The sequence below is a fragment of the Meleagris gallopavo genome, chromosome 1, assembly GCF_905368555.1.
Source record: "Meleagris gallopavo chromosome 1, MGAL_WU_HG_1.1, whole genome shotgun sequence".
Lineage (NCBI taxonomy): Eukaryota > Metazoa > Chordata > Aves > Galliformes > Phasianidae > Meleagris > Meleagris gallopavo.
In genome coordinates this window covers 71,417,547-71,442,359 of record NC_139404.1, presented here as the reverse complement: position 1 = coordinate 71,442,359, position 24,813 = coordinate 71,417,547, and the positions used below count along the sequence as shown (strand labels likewise).

Sequence of the window (24,813 nt, the reverse complement as noted above, 5' to 3'; positions counted from 1 at the left end):
TGTTTTCAAGGATTTACCAGCAAAATCAAACCAGAAAACATCTAATCTCAAGACTGGGCAAAACACCTTACACAATATAATGAAATTACTGTATTGCAGATCTGACAAGGCATTTTGTTTTTGTCATTCTACTATAAATATTTTCATTGGATGCATATTCAAAAAAAAAAGTACAATCAAAAAAGTAACAAGAGAATAATAGATTACTTTTTAAATGCAGAAAAAGAAGACATTTTAAAATGGAAAGATGAAAATATCAAAACAAAAAGATGCTGAAGGTAAATACGTTGGGATTTCTGAAGTGAGATGTTTTCTTTTGAAAACTACAAAGTTCTTTTTCTCTAGGTTTTGTCATCTGGAACTTCTCAGAGGCACGGATAGAGACGGGCATCTGAAAACTTCGTGTTGCCCCAAACCCGAGACCCTATTCCAGCCGCGGGGGCGCGCAGAGTGGGCCGTTTGCGGGCAGAGACGTGAGACGGGGGAGTTAAGGGGGGGAGGTGCGCGTGCGTGCGCGCTCCCGCGGGGCAGCCCGGCAGCCGCGCCTATTGCATCAGTCGGGACGGGACGGGCCCAGCACGCCGCGCCCCGTCCGCGCCCGCCTCCCCTTTGCCGTGCCGGGAGTGGCGCTGTTGGAGCGGAGCAGCGGGGCAAGGTTGCCTCCAGCCGCCCGAAGAGGAAAGGCTGCGACGGGGGAGAGGCGGGGAGGAATAAAATGTTTTTTTTTAATAATAATTAAAAAAAAAAAAAGTTCTTGCTGCTCGGCCCGGCTAAGCCCTGCGTTACTCGCGCTACCTTAAATCCGCCCCCTCCCCCCCGCTCCGCCCGCTTCCTCCTGCGGAGGCTCCGCCGCCAAGCCCCTCCACAACAACAACCCGGGCGGGGGAGAGGGGCTGTCCCCTCCCCCGGTCCCGCCAAACGGGAAGGGCGAGGGGACTGGCAGAGAGCGGGGCGGAAAGCCCCATCCCTTACCGAAAAAAAAAAAAAAAAAAAAAAAAACCTGAGGCGGCGGACTTGCTTGCAGCAGTTCCCCGAGCACTTTGTTCGTGTTGGGGGGGAAAAAAACTCGTTAGTCCCTAGGAAGCTCCGGATCTTTGCGCTCTCCTCGACCGGGGACAAAGCCGAGTGGCTGTCCCGTCCCTCCCCGGCTCAGCGCAGCGTTTTCGGGAGATTCCAATGCGAGGGCGAGCCCAAGCGCTACCCGATCAACAGCCGGATCGAGTTGCAGAGCGCGGGGAACTCGGAGAAGATTCGCCCAGGGCTTCCCCCACCCTCCGCCCCCTTCCATCGCGCCGCGCTCATTTTCGCGTGATGAGAATCCTCTCCTTCGCTGTGCTCCGGGGGGGGGGGAGGGGTAGGCAGTCACACCTCGCGACCGCAAAATGCCGGGCTCGCCCCGATCTGTGGCAGCCGGGGGAGTCCGCGGAGAGGGAGACGGGCTGGGCCGGGGGCTGCGCGCAGCGGCGCTCGGGCGGCGGGTCAGGACGCCATCTTGGTTAGCGCCGAGGCGGCGGGAGAGGGTGGGACGCGGCGCTGCTCGGCGCCAGGCCGCGGGCGGGTAGGCCCCGGGCCCAGACCTCAGGTTTGGGCGCCTGGCGACACGGAAGCGGCCGTACTCTGGGCTCGGGGGGGGAAAACTTTTATCTCTGGCCTACCCTGAACGAGGGGCTGGTGGGGACCAAGAGCACGGAACCAGCACACTGGGCTCGGAGTTGAGGTGTTTCCCACGCGTCTACATCAAAACAACAGCTGCTTCACCATTACGTAAAATAGAAAAAATATATATATATATATGAATTATGATGGGGAGACATTCCACAACTTAGAACTGAAGAGGACATGTTCATCCCAACTCTCACCGAGAACTAGCACAGCACCGAGGGCTGTATCCCTCCACCTGTGCCAGGCTGACACACCGGGCAGCCCCCTGCGAGCTGCACACACACACTCAGGAAGGACATGGCTCTTACAGATGGCACTTCTCTTTATTGATTGCTCGCTGTGAAACAACATCGATCCGTATTTCTGCTTTTTTCTTTTTTTTCCCCAAACATTACAAAAAATACGGAATTGGCTCAGTCTGCAATCCTTTAAGCACAGCCATATTACCAGGAAGGAAGGAAAAAAAAAAAAACAAAAAAAAAAACCTCTAAGAAGTCTACCAAATAGAGCATTTACAAATGCACAAAAACACGCCGCTTTGGCTTTATGGGGAAAAATACTGTTTTCTAGATTAAAAAAAAATCTTTTAAACATAAATAAGTTAGTATAATTTCTCAGTGTCTTTACAGAGTTATGTACACAGGTACACTTCAAACTTTCTTTTTTTATTTTTACATACAGGTACACAGGCAATGTAGAAATACTGTTTAAAGATGTAGTATCCCCTTCCCTCACACAAGGACGAAAGGATGTGGGCCAGGTCAGAAAACATTGGAGATTCCTTTCCAAAAATAAAAATAATAAATCCAGCGATAGCAAATGGGGTGAATTTGTGAGATCGTAGAGGCATTCCAATTTCCTACAGGGATTTGAGGTGGGGGATCACCCCGCCTCCCACCCCTTCAGCCCAGCACAGAGAGGAGGGCTCTGACGGCGGCCTGCAGGCATCTGCTGTGAGCAGCACTACCACCGTGGTGCAAGGAAAAAATAAAAACACAGGGGACCCACTTAAAGGGACAATACATCTTTAAGGAATAAAAAGCCTACACTGCTTCTCTTCATTTCTTTGCTTGCTAGATGGCAAAAGCAAGTTTTGATCGGTCTCCCTCTTCCATTCCCCCCCTTCCCAAAACGTTTATGTGCTACATAAGGTAAAAACTATATACACAGGTAGTACAATGAAGCAAATAAGGAAACACCTAATTGCACAATGCTACATCCGATGCTTTTAGAGGCAGGTCTTTTAAGAGTGTCTAAATTTTTAGTGTTATTGTCTGCTTTTTTTTTTGTTTTGCTGTCGTTGTTTTTCAGTGCTTGCACAGGGTCCCCATCCCACGGAGACCGACGATATGTATTCATCTCTACTACACAACTTTATATCTTCCTGGCTTCACCGCCCCCCGATGAGCAAGGAAACGCGAGTCCTCCGCCCTGCAACGGGAAGAAGACAGGGAGAAGACATTAGAGAAGCTGAAAGCGACTCGCTCCCTTCCCCGGGCGCGACCGGTCCGAGCCGACGCCGCTCCCCGCGGCGGGCAGGCCCACTCCGGGAAGGGCCCTGCGGCGTCCCGGCCCCGCGGCGCACTGAGCCTGGCCGCCCTCGTCGGGGCTGCGCCGCCCCAGGGCCGTCGGCCGCCTCCGCTCGAAGCCCGGGGGCCGAGCAGCCGCCAGGCCGCCGAGCTGCCCCCGCCCCAAAGGAGCGGGCGGTGGTGCGGCATTTGCATAGAGGCGAGGGCTGACGTGCTCCGCTGCGGCTCCCCCCCAGCAGGAGCAATTTGTTGCAACTTCTGCTTTACAGCTTAATCTCTTCGGCACAATCGCGAACCGCGTTTGCGATCCTCCCCGCTAACGTCGGCCCCGAAACCGCCGGCGCGATGTACTACCTCCCTCCGCCCCAGCCCTCGCGCTGAAACAAAACAACAACAAGAACACCACACACGGCTGCCATTAACCCGCTCCCTTCCCTGAAAACTCAGCCAGCGCCTAAAACTAAACCACAACAACCGGGGGGGGGGGGGGGAGGGGGAAGGAAAAAAAAAAAAAAAAAGAACGGAGAATAACCTCGCCTTACTCAGACCGAAAGGCTCCCGAACAGCCCAGCCCTGCTTTTACCGACCCTAAAGCTCTCCTAGGCTGCAGCTCCCTGCTAGGTGGGACAGTGGGAACAGCGCAGAGGCGGGGCAGCCCCCCCGGGCCCCCGTCACCGCGTGGAGCCCCGTCCCTCGGCCGGCACGGCCCCAAGAGCTCGGGGCGTTGAGCGGGGCCGCCCGCTCCCTGAGGCCCCAGCAGCCGGCCCCCAGCAGGAGACCCTCGCGGCTTCCCCCACGGCATCCTAACGCCCAGAGCCCGAAGGGAACCTACTTAGGGAGTTTACGTTTGATGTCGTCTCGGGCTCGATTTCTTGGGTGTTTGCTCCACTGAACTGGCACTGGGGGAGTCTTCTGAAACCTCCTCTTCTGTTGTGTTGGCTCTTTTATTTTGAGGAGAGGAATCTAGGAGGGGAAAATTAAAAACAGGGGGAGGGGGGGGGGGGAGAACACTGGTTTAAAATATTGTCCTGCAAGGTGCTCGCTCGGCACCCGGGGGCGGGAGGAGCGACGGGGCCGGGGCTTATTCCCACATCCCCGCATCCCTACGTCAGCTACCGGGCTACGCGAAGGTGGGCACGGGTGGGCTTCTCTCTCGGCAAGAGATGCGCGTTTTAGTTTCGCCCCAAGTCCGGCGTTTGGAGCCTCCCCTCCTCTCCTCCGCAGAGAGGTACCGAAGGGCGCGAGGCTCTCAGCCCCGGCCCCCACCGACCGCGGAGCTCCCGGTGCTGCGGACGGCACCGGGGCCGTTCGGGCGGGAGGAGGCGGGTGCCGGCCCGGCGCGCGGCGTTGCCCGCGGGGTTACGTTACCGTCGGCGGCGGGTCTTTTCCTCTGCCCGGCGCACTGCTCTGCAAAGTCCGTCTGACTGCCAGCAACATCAGTCTTTCGGCCTACACAGTGAGTGTCCTCTGAGATTCCCTGAGAAGCGGCGCAAATCGCGGTTTGGCAATTCCCGTTTACATCCAGGCTTTGACGGCCGGCGGACCTGCAAACGGCTTTGGGTAGCCTCGGCGGTCTGAAGTAGAAGTCGGGCGAGCTCCCCTTCTCCACGGCTTGCCACTCGTACCTGCCTTCCAGCGGCTTGTGGTTCTGGAAATCGAAATTCCACTTCCTCTGGCATGCCTCTTCCATTTCCTTGCGGTGCTTCTTCAAGTCCCTGTTTAACTCTTCGTGGTTTACCGGCCCGAAGAGGTTCCTGCAGGCCGACGGCTTCGGGTACTCCGACTGCCGCGCCTCCATGCGCTCCAGGGTAGGGCTCCCATTAGAAATGCGGACGTTTGACATCTCCCCCTCCCTTTCTGCCGTCACCGATGGCGGTGGGTTTTTTCGCAGCTCTCCCCGCTCTTCCTCTCCGCTTCTTACCCGCGGCCGCTCGCAGGTTCACCTCCGCGGTCTCTCTCCGTACGGCCCCCTCTCTGCGGCCCCGCCTCGGCCCGCGGAGGAGAGGCGGCAGCGCGCAATTGCATAAGCGCCGGGCCGGCCGAACCCCGACAGCCGCCGCCGGGCAGCCCGGGCGGCTCCGGAGGGGAGCAGCCGAGCGGGGAGCGGCGCTGCCCTCCGCGGCCCCGGGGGCGGCCTCGCGCTGCTGTCCGCACGGCCCCACCGCTGCCCGCACGGCCCCGCCGCTCTCCCCACGGCCACGTCGTACGGGCGGAGAGGGAAAAAAAACAAGGCGAGACGAGCCCTTTTCTCAGTTCCCAATATGGCGATTGAAGGGAGGTTGACGAAGGAGAAAATGATTGACAGGACGAGTCTATTTAAACAGCGGAGCCGAGCCATTGGTTACGGCGGACGGCACCGCCCCGTCGGCACGGCCATACCTCGCTGCTGCCGCCGGCTCTAAAGGTGGCCCTGGCCGGCGGCCGCCCCTTGGCGGGCGGGGAGAGTGTGGGGGGCACGGCGCTCTGCACAGCTCCGCGCACGTGAACCCGCCTCCCCCTGCGGAGTCCAAGCATGGTGAAAGTCGTGCGAGTCGAGGGGGCTAGCTGAATTTTGACTCGTTCTGGCCATCACTCTGTTTTCACCGGGTCGGGAGGTCAGGGCGGGCCGGGAGCTGCACCCCAGCTGGGGCGAGGGAGTGGGTCGCTGTCCGGCCACCCCATCATGCTGCCCGTGGAGGGAAAAGGAGAGAGCGAGGACTGACTCCTGCTGCCCTGCCGGCAGGGAGGGCCCAGGTGTGGAAGTAGCTGTAAGAATTCTTAGCAGGGACCTGTGTTCTCAGTAAGCAAGGGAAAGAAAATGAAAGCCTTCAAGTTTGCGCAGTTTGTGTGTTCTGCAGATTAGTTGAGCCAGGTGCCATGGGCAGGGATTTCTGAGCCGTTCCTCTGATTGCTACAGCAGGTCTGCTGGAGTTGAGAGAGTCGAGTTTCTCCTGGCCCTCCTTGTTCCCACTCCTTTCTACAGGCAGCATCCTTTGCTCAGGACAGCCCCACAGGACATAAGGGCTGTTTTCAGATCCTGGAGGTTTGGGACTTCCCCAGGGCCCAGGTCACCCGGGGGGCTACAGACCCTGCATACCAAAGTGGCTGGCCTGGCACCCTCTGCAAAGTGCAACTGTCCCAAATCTTGTGGCCTTGAAGACAGGCAGCTTTTGCCATGTCTGTATTCACACACGTTTTGCTTCAGGCCTTGCAGTTGCGATGGGCCACCAAAACCTACCCTGCAGTTGCTGTTTTGAACTGGGGCCTCACCTGTGCAGGCATTGGAAAGGGAACAGAATCAGCATGCAGTGCTTATCCCCAGGGCACAGTTGTCTGTGGGCCTCCTTCCCCGAGGCAGCAGCCCCCCACCTTGCTCAGCCTGCTTTCCTGGGTCAGCCTGGTCTTGTCAGCCCTGAGTTCAAAAAGTGATGTGTGCAGCCAAAGAGAAAAATAAAAATGTTTAAAAAACACAAGGCTGAAATAAAATGTTAGCCCTGCTATTTTTGTTTGACAGAACTTTTACCACAAGTTGTTTTCCAGCTTCTCTCAGCAACCACAAGATCTACCAATTCACAGAGAATTGAAGCTGACATCCCCATGTCTGCATCTTAGGTGTCTGTTGTTGGGTTTCTTTGTTTTGTTTTGTTTTGTTTTTTTTTTTGAAGTAGCAACTCTGGGGGGAAAAAGAAAAAAAAAAACTGCGCGAGCTGGCAAAGTGGAACTTATTCATCTGCTTCATTTGAGGACTTTGTTTTCTATTCCCCAGGCTTTCCTGTCTTTAACTTAGCCATCATTAAGGCAGTGCCATTTCAGAATTCTCCACTTCTCATGCGAGGTGTGGGACAGTTGGTTTGTTTTCTTAACTGTGCACAACAGTGGGTACATAGCAGGAAAACAGTCTGTTGAGCAGCTCCCCCGTAACCTGCTGGAACCATCTGAGATAGGGAATTCCTACTGCCCTGCCTTGCTGGGAACCATTGCCTGATTCCTGTAACCAGAATCCTTGACGGCAAGATTATGACACAGTGCAAAACCATGCCAATAATAATAATTATGATGATTGGTAATAATAGGAAGCAAACACTGGAAAATACAGCATAGCCTCACGGATAAACACCCGCAGACATGATGGCAGCTGAAAAGAGCACTGATTTATCTCCCTGTAGTACTTGGAAAAGAAAGAAGAAAAAAAAAAGTTCCTTTCGGGCAAAAACCTTTCTGCTTTGGTCGCTTCGTGCTGCCCCCGGGATCAGCAGTTTCAGCGTGCCAACCCTCCCCAACCCCGCCCCCGTCATTGTCAAACCACCTTAAATCGCTGCGGCCGCGAAGGAGAAAGGCTGTGTCTGCAGCGACCTTGCCATGATCTAAAGTGTTTTGTTTACAGTCAGCTCTCCCCCCTCCCCCCCGCCCCGATGGCCATAGCAAATGGTGAGAGAGGCAGGCGCGCCTGCCCGTAGTAAGCAGCGAAGCGTGAAAAAAAAAAAAAAAAAAAAAAATACTACTGGGTCCTGGAGGAGAAATGTGGCAAGACCAGAGCGCCATCGCCTTGCAAAAGACAGACACGGCAGCCGGGCGGGCGGGGAGAAGGGTTTGTGGGGAGCTCCTCCCCAGCGCTTAATGCAGTTGGCAAATGGAGCGGCGAGACTGTTTGAGCCGTAAACACAGAGGGTGGGAGTGACCCGGGCTATTCAGCATACAGTTGGGAATAAGGTTTTCAGCGTTCCCTTACAAACCGAGACTAATACGTGGGCTACTCAACGGGCAGGGCCATGGCATAATCCATTGGAAAGCCAGAAGTTCTCACCTCCCTCTTCCTGAGCCGATGCTGTTTCCCTAACAACCCCCGTTTTTCCCAGCACACCCATAAGTTGTCGGAAGGTTTGGGGTTGGAGGCGCAGGCCCTAAGAACGGAGCCGGAGCCTTCGGCACTGCTCCCCTCCTCCGCAGCGCCCCGAGAGGCCGTGGCCAAGCCGAGCCGAAGGCTGTGCGAGGCCTGTGTCAACTCTAGAGGGAGCCTAAGGACAGGGATCGGCCCGGCGTGCCCGGTTCCCCGCCAGCCTGGGGTACAGGGCGAGGGAACTGAGCTGCTCCCGAGGTAGGTGAGACTGGCAGCGTCCTGAAGGCAGCAACTATGCTCCCCTCTTGGCAATGGGCTCTTCCACTTTCTGGGGACAAGGAAGAGAATGTCCGTGTACACTCCTGTGTTTAGCTATCCCAGCAAGCAATACTGTCGTGGAGAGGAAGTTTAAATCAGTAGAACAGTTTCTTTCTGTACACTAGCCTAATTTCTCCAAACAAAACACACCATATAAATGAAAGTATTTGCAAACCAGTGTAGCTCCATATGTACATCACCTATTGCTTATCACTTTGCTCAAACAGCAAATTGCTCACAGGAGGAGAATCTTAACTGGATGCTTCTCATGACAGCTGAAGAACCTCCTAGCTCTCGTTTCTTCTTTTGCCTTTCTTTCGCCCTCCCTTTTTCCGTTCCCTTCCCTTCCCTTTCTTTCCCTTCTTTTCTTCCTCCGCTTGCCATGCCAATCATATAAAATACTCTGAGTTAATAATAAATTGGGCAAAGCCCTCCAGACTCATGTTGAAACTAAAGAAATATTATTTCCACAGCAGCTGTGCTCAGGCTGGCCAACAGCAGCTCATACTCTGGGGATCCCATCCTGGTGAGGGGCAGCACCCCTGCACCCATGCTACAGTGAGGCAGTAGCACTTCGCACCTCTCAGAGATGCTTGGAATATTACCTGCTTCATGTCTGTAAAGTGCTCTGAGGATGGAAAGTGCTCAGCAAGAGCTAAGTAGTAATAATAATGATGGACTATTATTTGTTACTATGAGGTTCAACAGTTTTCCAGCTACTTGCTCAGCAACCTATGCCTTTAAGAAAGTTTCTCAACAGATGAATTATATTCAGAGGAAATGAGTTGTTCTGTTTTTCTACAAAGCCTGAAGTGAACCTTTCTGGGAAGGGGATGATATTTTGTAGCAATGTTTTCTCAAGTACAATTCTTCAGGTTCCCAAGTGATGACACATTGTACAGCAACTCTCCTGGCACACCATGTTCATCTATGAGAGGGGACACTGGCCCCATTTTTTAAAGCCATCCATTAAATAAAAACACCCTATGTCATATGTTATGTTCCTCCAAAATGTTTAAAATTTTTTGTGCATGAAATCATATGGTGCTGGGATTCTTTTTTTTTTTTTTTTTTCTTCCAGAATACAGCACTAACCTCTAGCTCAGTTACTGAACATTGTTGGAAGAGCTTGCTATTTTTTCTTAGCGTGTGTTTTGTTTTCACTTGGTGTGATCCCAACTTTATGCAATAGGCTTTTTTAGAAATACAGAACTATGTAAATGTGATGCTTACAACTGACCGCAAAGAGGCCACTCACAAAAAAAAAAAAAAAAAAAAAAAAAAAAAGTGCCATTTACATGAGATTCTAGCCCAACATCCCCCTCCTCCTTCCATGGACTATCAATTGCCTTAGGATCAAGAGATCTACAAACATCTTCTTAATACAAACAGAGGAACTGGTCTGAGTACTTTTTAATCCTCCAAGGGAATTGACCCATCTCAAGTCACTGATCATAATCAGGACTTAGGATTTGTGTTCTGCTTCTGACTTTCCTGGGTCAGGTTCTCTCACCTACATATTTCTCCCCTCCTGCTTTTTCTGTTGCTTAGAGTTTAAGCTGCTGGAAATGCTCTGTTCCTGGTACAAGAGGACTTCAATCTCAATCAAGGTCTCTAGATGCTAAGGTAATTAGAAATATAAAAGCGCTGATTACATTTCAAGCTTATCACATATTGTTCGTGTTAGTAATCCCTAGCAAGTACAGCCCCAACATGCAAAAGCCATTAATGTATAACAGCACAATGTTATCACAGAGAAAGACAGTAAGTGGATTCTGCAGGACTCTGGCAACAAGAAAAATTGTATAAGGCAGGTGGTAGGCACTTCAAGATAAAAGAAAAAGGACCTTGTCATAATAGATACCCCACACTGGAACCACAGTTTTGGGGAGAAAATCATTTCCTTTATGATGACTCTCTCATAAGCAACCCGCACAATAGGTTCAAAAAGATTCCTTCTCTTCTCCCAGTCTTCTAGGAGTTAAATATTTCTCATTGCAGAGGCCTAACCTGCGGTGGTTTTTGACTTGATAGCTGTCTTGTTACTTCCTTTGTTCTGGCTGCCAGCAGACTGCCAGGGACTTCTGCTTAAAGACAAGTATCTGAAGGCACCATTATGAAAGGTTTGTCACTTTGTTATCTCTAATTTTCAGAGCAGCTTCTGCTCTGTCAGAAAGTCAGCATTGCCAATAATGTATTGCATATAATATACATATGTAATACCTTTACTGAATGTCAGAGATGAAGCATAGCTGTTACTATGAGAGGCCAACCTGAAGCATGGCCCTTTCACTCTGGACATTGACAGTTCAGGTACCCATACTGACCACCTGCTCTTTGTGTGGTGCCTTGAGAAGAGCAATAAACTCTAACTGTTCCTTTTTAGTGTGGGGGATGATGCACAGAATCCATGTGCCAGTCCTCTTCAAAAAGAGCAGCCTACCTCAAATCATATCATGAGGCTTCCACTTACTTTCTGTGCTTGAGCTTTTAAAGAATCCCATATTCTATCTCTTTGCCACAGCTGCACGAACTGTAAATAAACAGATTTTGTTTCATGTTCCTACTCACAAACACACCTTGCTTTAGAGAAGGTGACATTCACAGAGAATTTTTTCACCTATTATATGAACCTTCACCTTTTAGTTGCCATGAAAACTGTGTGTTTCCATGCCATGCTACAGCACTTTAGAACTGATTTTCGTCACAAACACACAGGATTTCCAAATTCTATTGAAATAAATCAGAGCTGCACGTGTTTTCCATCTAGTCAGGCCCTGAGCATATGCACAACTGACATTCTCTTCCTAAAGGCTCTAATAAAGGAGAAGAGATAGACATTATTCAATATCTTTTTTTTTCTTTTCTTTTCTTTTTTTTTTTTCCGTTGCCCCTAACCCTAACAGATTGGTGGGAAATCACAGAAGCAGCAAGAGCCACAGTTTTACTCAGTACCTGGTCCTCAAATCTCCATACTAAGATCCTAAAGAAAGTTATTCTCTTTGTGGTGGTCTCTAGTTCTTGAAAGCTATGCATAACCTCATATAACTGCTTTGCCCTTCTCCCACACATGTTATTTGTTTATTTACTAAGAGAGAAAGATTACTTCTGTCTTTCTAATATATCTACACAAGCTCTCACATGGCTTTATGGATGTTTGAACACATTTTTAAGCCATGGGCACCCCAGTGTTTCAGAATAGCCATAAGAACATGTAAGCCTCCAAAGCTCCTCAGGCTAGTAGAAGCCCTTTCAAATTCCTTGCAAGTTCCTTGCAAATCTTCAGATCATTAGTGCTTGCTAGACCCTTCCATCAGGTCTCTTTATTTCTGCCGTGGTTGACCTGCTCAGCCCAAGTTAGAAACAGAAAACCCAACTCTCAACACTACAATTCTAGTCAGCCACCCACCAGGACAAATTAAGCCTGCTGAGAACTCAGGGCCAACTCCTCAAAGGCATTCAGGTGTCTAAAACGCCTTTGAAAACCTGTGCCTAATGGTCCAGAAGATGATTGGCAATAAGCCATCTCGAGGTGCCTAGTTGAGCCTAGGCTGTAATGAAATGAGTACACAGTTCTGAGGTGCGTGGTTGCTTCGGGGTTTTAAAAGTGATGAGGTTTTCAAAAGAGTTCTGTTTAATGTCTTCTCCCTTTTGAAACTTCCTCCTTACACACAGGTACCAAGAACTCATCTTACTAGAAATGAAAGTCTCAATAAAAGACTTTACAAAGCCAATTAACAGCTGAAATCCTATTTTGAAGAGTGACTCGGGCACTAAGACATATGAACTTCATAATCATGCAGAATTCCAAGCTCACGTTCCCAGTAACAATTTCAGCACAACTGTGTAGCTACATTATTTTTTTTTTTTCTGTGTGTGAAAATGGTTTTGATTTAATTGAGTTGATTTTAGGTTGTATTAGCTCCTCTGTGAGTACTCTTAATGATATTTTATAATATCAATTTATTTCTCCTTATTAATAGTTTCTTATTTGAAATAGTGATTTAGTAGAATCTTCCAGTGAGAACAATAATATCTGCTCCAGCTTTCTTGTCTCCCTACAAATTATTGGTAGAAAAAGTTGATGATAATTCTAACAAACTGTTACTCTTTTGTAGATTCAAAATTGAAGATCTGTAGCTTGAGTCTTGGAGACTGCTTGTTTCTGCACTGCTATGCAGTTTTTGTTTATAATTAATAAGTAATTTAATTATTTCCCCTCTTTAGCCTTTAACAAGTGATAACAGCATATACTTCAGAAAGTCAAGCATGGTACTTTCTTTTCCACAGGAGGTACTTAGCTCCAGGCCTGGAAAAGGGCCAGAGTACACAGGGACACTGTTCCACAGTAACATTTTCACAGAATCACAGAATCACAGAACTGTAGGGGTTGGAAGGGACCTACCTTATTAAAACCGTAAAAAAAAAAAAAAAGAAAAAAAAAAAAACAACAGTCAATTCTCACATGAATAAAATGCTTTTCTTCTCCTCCCTCTCTTAATACACAAATATTCATTTATTCATTATAATTTCTGTATAAATGCTGGTACATATGCATATTCACACTGCCTTCTGCTGAAATTTTCTAGTGAACAAATGATGTGCTAAGATGTCTTGTATTATTTTTATGAGTTTAGTTTGGCTTACATCAGCTACCACCAAAGCTTCCTTATCTCCAGGGCTCTGGGGCCAAGGGCTTTCCGGGTAATCAATCAGTGGTTTGGATTACTTCAGTTTAGGGGTGCTTCTCTAAAAGAATCTGTGGAAATTTATCACTTTTAAGGTGTCTCATATCAGGCATCTTAGACCAAGAGGCTGCCGAGTCACTCTGGAAAATAGTGGCCTGGAAGACTGCAACAATCTACACAAATATACCACAATCCAATTAAACCAGCAGACTTCACAATTATTTGCAGACTTTCACAACCCAGCGGCAGCAAGCAGATACAGACCATATTGCACAAGAGCTGTCACAAGCAAGCACGTCCCACAGCCTGGCAGATATCTCCTGGGGCATGGTGGAGGCATGCTGGAGAGTGGGGAGGAGCACACTGCAAGTTGCTGGGCCTGCAGGCCATGAAGGCCTAATTGCCTACCACTCCTTGCAACTTCGTGCACGACCCAAATTCACTACAGTGGCGGAACCACAGATTGGCAGAGAGGTTGGCAGGAACCTCTGCGTCCATCTAGTCCAAATCCTTGTCAAGCAGGGCCAACCAGAACAGGGTGCCCAGGACACATCACAGGGCCAATTTAAGAGGCTGCCACCTTTTGTTATCTTTCACCACTCATTCCCAATTCAGCCCAAAAAGATGCCTTTACAGCTGTGCTGCAAACAGTTGCACTTTCACATCTGAGGAGGAGAGGAATAGAGGGCAAAATATGATCTTTCCTAAGGAAAGAATGGCCATTCTAAGCTCAAGCATAGTCCAAGGACTATGTCTCTGATCTGTCTCAGCATAGAGCTGCACTAATATTTGTGATAGAGCAGTGGAGCATATATTTGGAGAACAGTGAAGGGAACAAGTCTATGCAGCCTCTGATCAGGGAGCCAAGCAGTTTTAACTAGCAAAGATGCCACTGCACTCTGCAATATGGGCAGATGTGAGGAGGAGATTCTCTGAAGCTAAGACTGAGCACAGATCCCACCAGGAAGTTTATAAGAAATGCTGAGATGAAAAGCACTGGCTTGAGGTCTGTTGCCCTGAAGGCCTCTGGCAGCCACCAGCCATGGTGAGCATAAAGCTCTATGCAGGCCACAAAACCCACTGGATGAGACGAGGGAGCTGAAATTTCATCAACACATTTGGGATACCTAGCTGAGCTATTCAGGCATCTGGCTCTAGGCTTCAAGGACGTGCTTACTCCACAGAATCAAAGAATGATTGGGGATGGAAGTGACCCGTGTCCCTTTGCTCCAACTCCTGCTCAAGCCAGGCCACTTGAAGCATTTCTTCTCAAGACCCACCACTGCGAAAGTGCCCAATCTCTCCAGAAAAGAGGAGGAATCGATCCTTTCAGATCATGGACATATCCTCTCCCATATCACAGAGCTCATACAGCATCCCATTGTAGGTCACATCTGCATCACAGCCACCATGCTTTCCTGGGTCACATACAGTCAGTCTTTCTCATTGTCTTTGGGGTTGTTTGTTGTTTAGAGACTGAAATTTGGATATTTTTTACACCAAAATAATCTCTGTTTCTTTATACCATGCAAAAATGATTTTTTTTTTTTCATCAAAGAATTATGGAGATAAGGACAGTGATGTTCAAGTGATGTACAATAAGCATTTCCCTAGAAACAAGGGAAAAATGGGCATGAAAATTAATGAAAAAAGGGAAAGGAGGCATCAGAAAAGTTAAACAGAATTGTTCCTTCTCTATTTGGTTTACACAGTTAAGGCTTTTAAACCAAAGAACTGGGTTTATCCCTTCTTGCTGATACACCCCTTTATTTTGTTTTTCTGTTTTTTTTTTTTTTTAATTCCTTTGAAGACTCATCTTGCCAACTCCTTCATTATTTTCTGGGAATAAGCTGAACTTTTCTGGTAAGTGAAAGATCCCAAACACTGTCAGTTAACAGCCCTTGGAAGTGCCATTAGCATTGGCTCATCACTTCTACAGCAGTTTCTGGATGTCTGTGAAAATGATAATGGTCACAAACCACCTAATTTTAGCAGCCTAATTTGGAATTGCTAGTGTCAGCCTCTAACCTCCACAAAAATGGAGCTCTGTCAGAGGGCAAGGCATCCCTCTTACCTCTGACACCAACTCGGGTGATGAATCAGGTGACAGCCCTGTGTCTCCTCATAGTCTACTGAGAGCACCTATACACCTCGTTCTGGCTGGGTGCAAATTTCCAGTCCATCAAAGTTAAGAAAGATGAGTCCTACCCATAGTGCTGGCATCTCCCCATGGTTTCCATTTGCAGCAGTACTGTAACAGATGCTGAGAATACATTAAATGCTTTCCTAATGTCACATTCCCATGTCTGCAGTTATGGTAATTGCCTCAGCGAAGTTTTGCAATTGCAAACTAGCAGGAAGCCATCTGCAAAAGAATCTGTCTATTAAGATGTGGCCCTTACTCTGAAAGTGCTTGAAAAGCCCTAGTACATTTCTTGGGCTAAAGATATAAAAGAAAAATAAAGGTCAGACTCCTGCAGCAATATGGAAAGTGTCCAGAATGCACTCCAGTGATCCAAGGAATAGACTGACTTTTGCTTAAGGACTGGGCTAATTAAATATTGCTAACTACATCTGTATAGAATTAAGTCTAATTTAAGGCCCTTTCTAAGCTCCAGGCAATGTAAGCTTGTCCTAAAAAAAGAAATTACCAACTGCTGACAACAGGTGTCAGCAATAGAAGGGGCTGAATCAGTGCTGAATGTGAATTAGCTACAAGTGTAGACAAGGACAACGTTCTGTACTACTTCCACTGCCCTGGCAAAGATCTCTTTTGGAAATAGAGAGGAACACGAGGACCAGGACAGATATGAACCAAGGCAGTTCCGAGTATTGCTGTCCTTGACAGTGTTTGCAGATAAACAGCACAGCTCTAACATTTGTGGTGCAGATAAGGTTTGTTTCTGCACCACCCATGCCAAAAAGTACCATAGGTTCCTGTATGAGTTCCTGGGCGGTGGTCAAGGGGACTTTTCAAAGTGCATTTGTTTCCTTCCTCTTATTTCTTCTTCCAGCCCGGCAGTCATCAAACTGGATTATTTACTTCTTTTTTTCTTTTTTTTTTTTTCTTCCCACTGTTTCACAGTCCAATTTCCACATGCTTCTCCTTCCCCGTGTTCTCAGGAGTGTACACAGTGCACGCCACAATATGCATCCATGCCAAGTCCAGCCAGGGTCTTTCAGCAGAAAAGCTACTTGGTGCTAAGTTATTTGGTAAGCAAGGGGAGCGGAAAGCAGAACAGAACGTTCTCCAGCAGCCCTTTCCCTGGCAGTTATGTTGCTATCATTTCCTTCTGGCTCCTACACCACTGTCTCTCTCATCATGTTTCTTCAGTAACATCCCTTGTCTTTTCTCCCACTTGCTCTTTTACTTTTTACTTTTAAATATACATTTAAGATGTTTTGTTTCCATGCCCTTTCTCAGTAATTTATCCCATATGTGTACATGACTCTTCACATGAAATGCTTTTGCTAAGTACTTCTTTGCAGACAGTTTTTTGTTTTGGTTTTATTTTTAATGTAGTTTTTTGCTGCCATGATCCTTTTCTCCACTGCTTTCAAAAACAAGCCTGTTTAACCCTTTTCCGTCTCCATAATTGTCCACTGGATGCAGCCTCTCATCTAATGTTCCCTGTCCATATACTGTTTTTCTCCCCCTACAGAAAGATCAAGAAAAACAGGTTTGCAGATGGTATTTATTAACAGAACAAAAGCAGCAGGTTTAAATTCCTTTGGGCTTGTTTTTGTTTTGGTAAATAGAAATGGTAAGGGCAGGTCTGATGGCTCAGGACACACAGCCAGGCTCACAGCCTGAGCTGAGCACACCTATTTTTCTACAGGCTTGGGGAGAGAGAAGGGAGCAAATCTGGATGTAGTGAAAGTGAGGACAGTCTCACCCATTTCAAAAGAGTCTCATCCATTTACAACCACTCCAAATTAACATCCCTATTTTCATTCACCTTTGTACCTTCTACTAGAGTAATTTCACCTCTGAGTCCCATTATGAAATAAAATTTCTGCCAGAGGTTAAGGGCTATGGACCAAGCTCACAGGATGTCTCCATTTATTAGTCTTCAGCAGTTTCACATAAACTAGATTTCCTATAATGGAAGGAAAGTAAATTTCTGCTCCTGATTTGTGACAAAGCTCAATTCCATTTTCGAGTCCAGAATAAAAGCCTTTAGATCTGTATCAAGAGAAACAATTGTGCTCAACTTTCCATTAACAACACTAGGCTTAAATGTTATGTCCAAAGGATGAATATGCTTAACACTGGCTTTAGAAAGCTTGAAAGAATAAAAGAGAAATGATATCATAAGCTGCATAGTTATTGGTGTCACAGTGGAACAGATGCAGCCATCTTTAGGACATCCTAAAGACACTTAACTCAGCTATTAGATGCAGTAGATCCATTTTCCTCTTTTTTTTTTTTTTCAGAGCGAGGCATATCTAACTGAAGAGTGACCAGTAAGATTCACAGAAAGAACAAAGCTGTTGCCTCCTAATTGATATGCTTTTCAGTGGAATTTGCTAGGGCAGATAAAGAACATTGCCTTGGAAAGGATGAATCTGAACTTATTTAGGTCTGGTCTCATTCACTCTGACCAAAAGAGTTAACTGCGAGTCCAACAGCAGAAAACTTTTCTAAGTTTTATGCTATGCTTTATTGTCTTTTTAGTTTGTCTGATTGGTTGGATATTTTTTGTCACTTGGTTTGTTTTAATACAGTATCTCAGATAAATCAGAGTGTTTATCAACAGGAATTCTACTGAAGAGATGGAAGTTTGTGTACTGAGATCATGCCTACTCACATCTCCACCACTGTTAGACAAAGTCCTAAATGTACAGGGAAATAAATCCCTATTTGTTTCAATATCCACTGCCAAGTCTGTAGTTCACCTTCTGTTATAAACCCACTGAGGTTAAACACTTGCATATGCTCTCTCCTCCTGATGTGGAGTGGTGAACATCACAGAGACCATTCACAGCAATTGCTCAGGGCTCTCTGGTTTTAAAAGAATGGTGGAGTTTTCTACGATGAATGTTCCTGTTCCTAGCAAATGTTTATACACTGCCATGCTAATGATGACTGTACTGAGCCTGAGAGTACCGGTCAGTCAAAAGGTCTATCTAGATGAATTTCCTGTCTCTGACACTGAATAAAAGCAAATGCCTAATGAAGAATGTAGGAACAGAGAAAGTATATTGTGCTATTTCCCAGAAGTATTCTCCCAAACTTTAATGGATTGAGACTCAGGAATTTGCTGGTGTTTTTATGTGTAATAAAGCAGGATGGATTTCCCTTCTGCAAACTTGCTCAATCACCACTTGAGCCTATGTAAACTCTTAACACTCACAGTATCTGTTGCTGTGGAGTCCCAGGGCTCCACTATCCCTGATAGGAAGAACTACTCACTCTTGGTTATTATGAGCTTTCTCCCTAATAGTCTCTTTCTTTTGTACTGCAAGAGACAGTGAAGAACCACCCCCTCCAAGACATATATGAGCTTTCAATTTGCTGCCATAAATGTCCTCACTCAATCCTCTCCCAAGCTAAAGAATTAGAGAAGCTTAAAAGGTCTGGCTTAATTAATATTTGCTCGTAAGTAAACTGTCCCATGCCATGGATCACCTGTGTCATCCTTCTCTGAATGTCTTCCAGTTCTGCAGGTCTTTTTGAGTAGGAAGAGTAGAACTGCCCATGGATGTGGGCATGCCACAGATTGATATGTGGGCAAAGTGAAGATTTCTGTTCATTTCTTAGTATAAGCAGGCCCAACCCGCGTCCAGCAGGTCACAAAATATGTGGCCTACTACCCACCCCTCTGATTAAAGGCGGTAGATCTTCCCTGTGGAGCGGGAGTGGCCGCAGGCACACACACCCATCACTCAGCAACAGTCAAACTTTCAGAGTGTTATTAATGCTGTGTCGACTGAAAACAGGGTGCAGGAAGGGCAGTGCTGACTCAAGTGATGGCACTTAACTGTATGCGTTTTGAGACACTGTCTAAACACAGGGCTCTGAATAGCAGTATATATGCAGCCACGCTTTCTGCTTTGGAAAAAAAAAATTGTAAACACAATCATAGAATCACAGAATCTTTAGAGTTGGAAGACCTTTCAAGATCATCTAGTTTAACTCCCCTGCAATTAACAGGCACATCTACAGCTTGATCAGGTGCTCAGAGCCTGGTCCAGCCTGGCCTTGAATGTCTCCAGGGATGGGGCATCCACCACTTCTCAGGGCAATCTGTTCCAGTGCCTCACCATTCTCACTGTAAACAGACTTTCCTTATACTCAACCTAAATCTCCCCTCTTTCAGTTTGAAATAATTTTCCCTTTTCCTATCACCACAGATCTGGCTAAAGCATCTGTCCCCTTCTTTCTTTTAGCCTTCCCTTTAGATATTGAAAGGCTGCTCTCAAGACTCTACAAAGCTTTCTTTTTTTCCAGGATGAACAGCCCCAGCTCTCTCAGTCCTCTTCCCTCTTCATAGGGAAGGTGTTCCACCTCTTGGATCATTTTTGGGGACCTTCTCTGGATGTGTTCCAACAGGTCCATCTCTCCTGTACTGAGAACTCCATATCTGGATGCAGTACTACAGGTGAGGTCTCACCGGCACAGAGTAGAAGGGTAGGATCACATCCCTCGACCTGCTAGATGTACTTCTTTGGATGCACTCCAGGATACGTTTGCCTTTCTGGTCTCTGACGGCACATTACTGGCTCATGTCCAGCTTGCCATCCACCAGTCTTTTTCAGCGTGGCTGAGCTCAATCCTTTCATCATTCCCCACCTTGTACTGGTAGTGGGAGTTGCTGTGACCCAGATGCAAGGCCTTGCACTTGGCTTTGTTGACCCTCACGAGGTTCTCCTGGGCCCAGTGCTGAAGCCTATCTAGGTCTTTCTGGATAGCCTGTCCCTTTGGTGTGTTGACTGCATCCCACAACTTGGGGTTTCAAGACTGCCAAAAAAAAAAAAAAAAAAAAAAAAAATCATCAATTTATATTTACAAGACCATTTTTTTTAATATAAATACACATCCTGCAAGTTTTCAAATAGAATATATAGAATTGCAATCAGATATTCAACACAATAATCTGACCATGTCGCTTTACCGGACTTTCATAATCCCTGTCTTAGCAGAGAAAAAAATCCTTCACTTCATGATCACACCTTATTCATATCATTGCTTTTTGGCAGATCACACATTTTGAACAATTGTTGTTAGGGATGAAGTACACAGACTGTAAAATTTCATCAGAAATCTCTGATGAACACCTTGAGGCTCACACTGAGAATTGCAACCAGTGCCATTGAATCAGACTGATGTGTTGGTTTCACAACAAGGTCAAACATCACACTACTTTTCTGCTTTTTTTTCTCACTCCTTTTTTTAATGCTTTAAGAAAAAAATATCTAAAATTAAAATGTTTCGTTACTTATATGTTAATGATATTGTATATTTTGTGAGGGCTGCTCCAAAAATAATGCCTCCTATTTTATTATGTTGGCCAGCGATGACAGAGGCAGATACTGGTACAGCAGTCGAGGCTGAACCTTCCCACCAATGTCCTGTTACATTTTGTTGCCATGTGACAGATGGCAGCAGAGGGGCAATCAGACAAAATGGCATCTGACATGGAAGGAAGTTCATCTGAAGTAAATGTACATTATTGAATTCCTCCATGTGGAAAAAATCGTACCTATTGACATTCACCGATGCTTTCTTAATTGTTACTGAGATGAAACAGTGAATATGAGCACAGTGAGGTGGTGGGTGGTGTGTTTCAGAAGCAGAGACAGTGGGTCATATTGTTATGAGCATGGTATGCAGGCTCTTGTTCATTACTGGTGAAAATGCATAGCTAATGGTGGTGACAACGTTGAAAAAAGTATTTTGAGGCTAAGAATTTGCTCTAACAAATAGTGTTATTGTGCTCTTTGTATCTGTTGTCATTTCCATGGAAATATATTACTTTTGGAGTGGCCTATGTATATATGGCCTACAACAATTTCTATTCACTAAATGTGGCTCAGGCAAGCCATAAGCTTGGACACCCATGCCTTAGTAGCTTGCTACAAAACCCTAAAATGAGATGGGCTGTGAGCTCTGTGGATCTCTGAAGTGGTTTACTGTGTTACAACCCACGACTGAGTTCCTTTGCATAGTGGCAAGCCCCTGCTTCATGCATATGGCAAGACTGCTTTTTCTTCTATGTATCACTCTATACTTACCCACAGTTACACTAAAAATATATCCATGCTGCACATTCAGACTGAGTAGAGGCCAGTGTTTTTGGCTAACAACCCCTTCTGCCTTGTGGCTGTTATTTTGACATCACTAGCAGTCATGCACTGGTCAGCATAGAGTCTATGACAGGGTTGGCCTGCGTTCTTTCCACCTGATTTTGCCTCCTGCTCTGTTCCCACACAGAGCTGCACAGCCCTAGTTTGAGGAAACTTGCCCAGCTTTCTGCTGGCATGGAGAAGTGGTGCTGACGCAGCAATAGCAGAGAGGTAACAGACTATCTGCTCCTTACTGTACTTCAGTTTTTCCATATCCTCTTCTCTCCCTTGTGCTTCTGCACAAGCTGAAGGGCCGCATTTCGTCTAGGTATCAGGCCAGAGGCATGGAGGCAATATGCTCAGACCTGGGGCAACAGTGGTGATAAAGGCAAGTAGAGGCAGGACCTCATACTCAGACATCCACTTGCCTGACCCTTTCACATAGCCTTGTGCCTTGCAGCCAAGAAAAAACAATCACTATAGGCTGTAAATTCTAATGGCAATTGAAGATTGGTGGACTCTTCACTCCCACTTGATGTGTGCTGTAAGAAACAAATGGCAGTGGCTGGAAACCTAACAACATTTAAACTTTTGTCCCATTACTTTGCCATTATGGTCACCTATTTACTTACTCTCATTAAACACTTAAAACTTTTATTGCCATTCAAATTCCTTGTGTCCAGGGGTAAAATGCATGAAAAGCAGGCTGACCATACCAGAGACCACTCAGTTTCCAGGTGGGCCCCTATGACCCCCATTCAGCACCCCTTACCTATCTATTTAGACAGTAAGGCTTGCAGAGAGAAACCAGAAATATAACCACATATATGGAAAATCTAGCATGTTTTTAAAAACTTTCATACTTTGGTAGTCATACCAAAAGGAGACACCAAGATAAGATCCAAAGCATTTGGGATTTGTTTTTAATTTGTGTCATGGGCACACACTTTATTTATGTGCAGATTGACTACTCAGTTAATTTTTCAGTGCACATAAACATGACCTACTTGGTATGAAATCCCTTTTTATGTGAATGTAAAACACGAGTAATGAAAGAAAACCCAGATATTGTAAGATATCTTGTCTGTACCATTTCATAGTGAATCTGATAAAAAACAAACAGAACACAAATCTGTATTAAATTAAAGCATCTCCACCACCTCCTTCCACCCCAACTCACTAAGTCACTAAAGTGATTTGGGGGGATAAATGTAAACTTGGAAAATCAGTTTATTGTTAAAACACAGGATTTAAAAAATGCAATTGGCAAAACATAAACCCTCACTGACCTCATCGGGACCAAATATCACTCTCATTTCTTAAGCCTTGTAGGTCAAAGCTCAGGAACTCAGAACCAGAATGTAAATCAACTTATGCCTGCATGTCAGGAGCCATGTCATCTACAAAACCTATGTCCCTACAAAACTATGATAAATGGAAAAAAAAGAAAAAAGAAAAAAAAAAAAAGGAGAAAAATAAGCTAATCCATTTTTGTCTATCTATATTACTGGAATCTATGCTTTGCCATGCATTGTCAGTCTGAATTAGGGGGCATTAACAGTAGGATGATAAAATGTAGCTGTTTATAAAGATTCTTAGACTGCCTTCATTATACAAGTCCAGATGTGCTTTACTATGAATAATAGGATGAGAAAACAGTAAGAAAAGATGTGGCAGAATGTGACTTGAAACAATTTAGATTTGTCAAGCTTTGTGAAGAGCCAGAAGTTGAGAGCAGAGGTCTTGTGATTGATTGCTAGCTTGATGCTGGCAATACCCCTTGAAGGTGCTCATGTAACACAGTACTAAATATTTTCTAATGACAGAAAACTAATGCAAGAAACCAAGAAACACTCTGGCCTAGAGAACATAATGTTGAAAATGACAAATAAATCTACCATATTTAAAAGATCATGGCAGTCTGGTGAAGTTCCCACTGACTGGATAAGGGGAAACATAATCCCACGTTCAAGAATGGAAAAAAAGAAGATCCAGGAACTACAAGCCAATCAGTGTCACCTCTGCACCTGGCAAGATCATGGAGTAGGGCCTTCATCTCTGGATGAAGGCCCTACTAAGGCATGTGGAAAATAAAGATGACGTGATTGGTGGTAACCAATGTGGTTTCCCCAGGGGCAAGTCATGCCTGACAAACTTGGTGGCCTTCTATGATGGAGTTACAGTGTCAGTGGATAAAGCAAGACATCATCTACCTGGACTTGTGCAGAGCATTTGACACTGTCCTGCATGACATCCTGGTCGCTAAATTGGAGAAAAAATAGATTTGATTGATGAACCACTCACAAGATAAGGAATTGGCTGGATGGTTGCACTAAGACGGATCAATAGATCAAAGACCATGTATATGAGACAGGCGACAAATGATGTTCGTCAGGGATCGGGGTTGTGACCAGTGCTATTTAACATCTCTGTAGGCAACTTAGACAGTGGGACCAAGCAAGTTTGCAGATGACCCCAAGCTGAGTGGTGCATTTGGCACGCTAGAGGGAAGGGATGCTATCCAGAGGGACCTGGACTAGCTTGAGAGGTGGGCCCATGCCCACTTCATGAAGTTCAGCAAGGCCAAGTGCAAGGTCCTGCACTTGGATCAGGGCAATCCCAAGCACAAATACAGGTTGGGCAGAGAATGTCTTGAAAGCAGTTCTGAGGAGAAGGATTTGGGGGTGCTAGCTGATGAAAGACTCAACATGAGCAGGTAATGTATGCTTGCAGCTGGGAAGCCCAGCTGTATCCTGGGTTGCATCAAGAGAAGCATGACTAGCAGGTGGAGGCAGGTGATTCTGCCCCTCTACTCTGCACTGGTGAGACCTCACCTGGAGCACTGCTTCCAGTTCTGGGGCTTCCAACACAAGGACACCAAAATGTTGCAGCAGATCCAGAGGGCCATGAAGTTGATCAGAGAATTGGTGCACCTCTCCTACAAGGACAGGCTGAGAGATTTGGAGCTCTTCAGTCCGGAGAAGAGAAGGCTCTGGGAGGACCTTATGGCAGCCTTCCAGTACCTGAAGGGGGCATACAGGAAATCTGGAAATTTTTATAAGGGCATGTAGCAACAGCATGAGAGGAAATGGTTTTAAACTGGAAGAGAGTAGATTTAGACTAGATATTAGGAAGAAATTATTTACTGGGAGTGTGGTGAGACACTGGAACAGGTTGCCCAGAAATGCTGTGAATTCTCCCATCCTGGAGGTGTTCAAGGCCAGGCTGGATGGGATTTTGAGCAACCTGGTCTAGTGGGAGGTGTCCTTGCCTATAGAAAGGGGTTTGGAAGTAGATTATCTAAAAGCCCTTCCAACCCAAACCATTCTATAAAAAGGGAGAAGAAATCTGGTTCTATTAAGTACTAGTCTGAGTCACGTTTAAAACCACTGAAAGCTTTGCATCAATTTCAGAAGGAGCTGGATCAGGCCTCTGAAGGGAAAACGCAGATCTTCCACAAGTTGCAAGCCAAGGTCCTCCTTTGAACCCCCTTGACAATTTTCTGTAGCCT

General features: G+C 46.4%; 1 protein-coding gene and 1 long non-coding RNA gene across 4 annotated transcripts in view; both read right to left on the bottom strand.

Moving 5' to 3' along the window:
* Positions 1-1,966: 1,966 nt before the first annotated feature.
* CDKN1B (cyclin dependent kinase inhibitor 1B) lies at positions 1,967-5,544 on the bottom strand. The gene is given in 3 exon segments (XM_010716201.4): positions 1,967-3,093; positions 4,024-4,154; positions 4,560-5,544. Coding segments are annotated over 2 exon segments (1,092 nt in total). The 5' UTR covers positions 5,530-5,544; the 3' UTR covers positions 1,967-3,093; positions 4,024-4,032.
* A 4,445-nt stretch (positions 5,545-9,989) lies between these two features.
* The window catches only part of LOC146545403 (uncharacterized), a 53,137-nt gene continuing 38,313 nt past the window's right edge, over positions 9,990-24,813 (bottom strand). For all 3 annotated transcript variants that reach the window (XR_014885760.1, XR_014885764.1, XR_014885761.1), the window contains one exon: positions 9,990-19,977. This is a non-coding gene — a long non-coding RNA (uncharacterized LOC146545403). The remainder of the gene's footprint in view (positions 19,978-24,813) is intronic.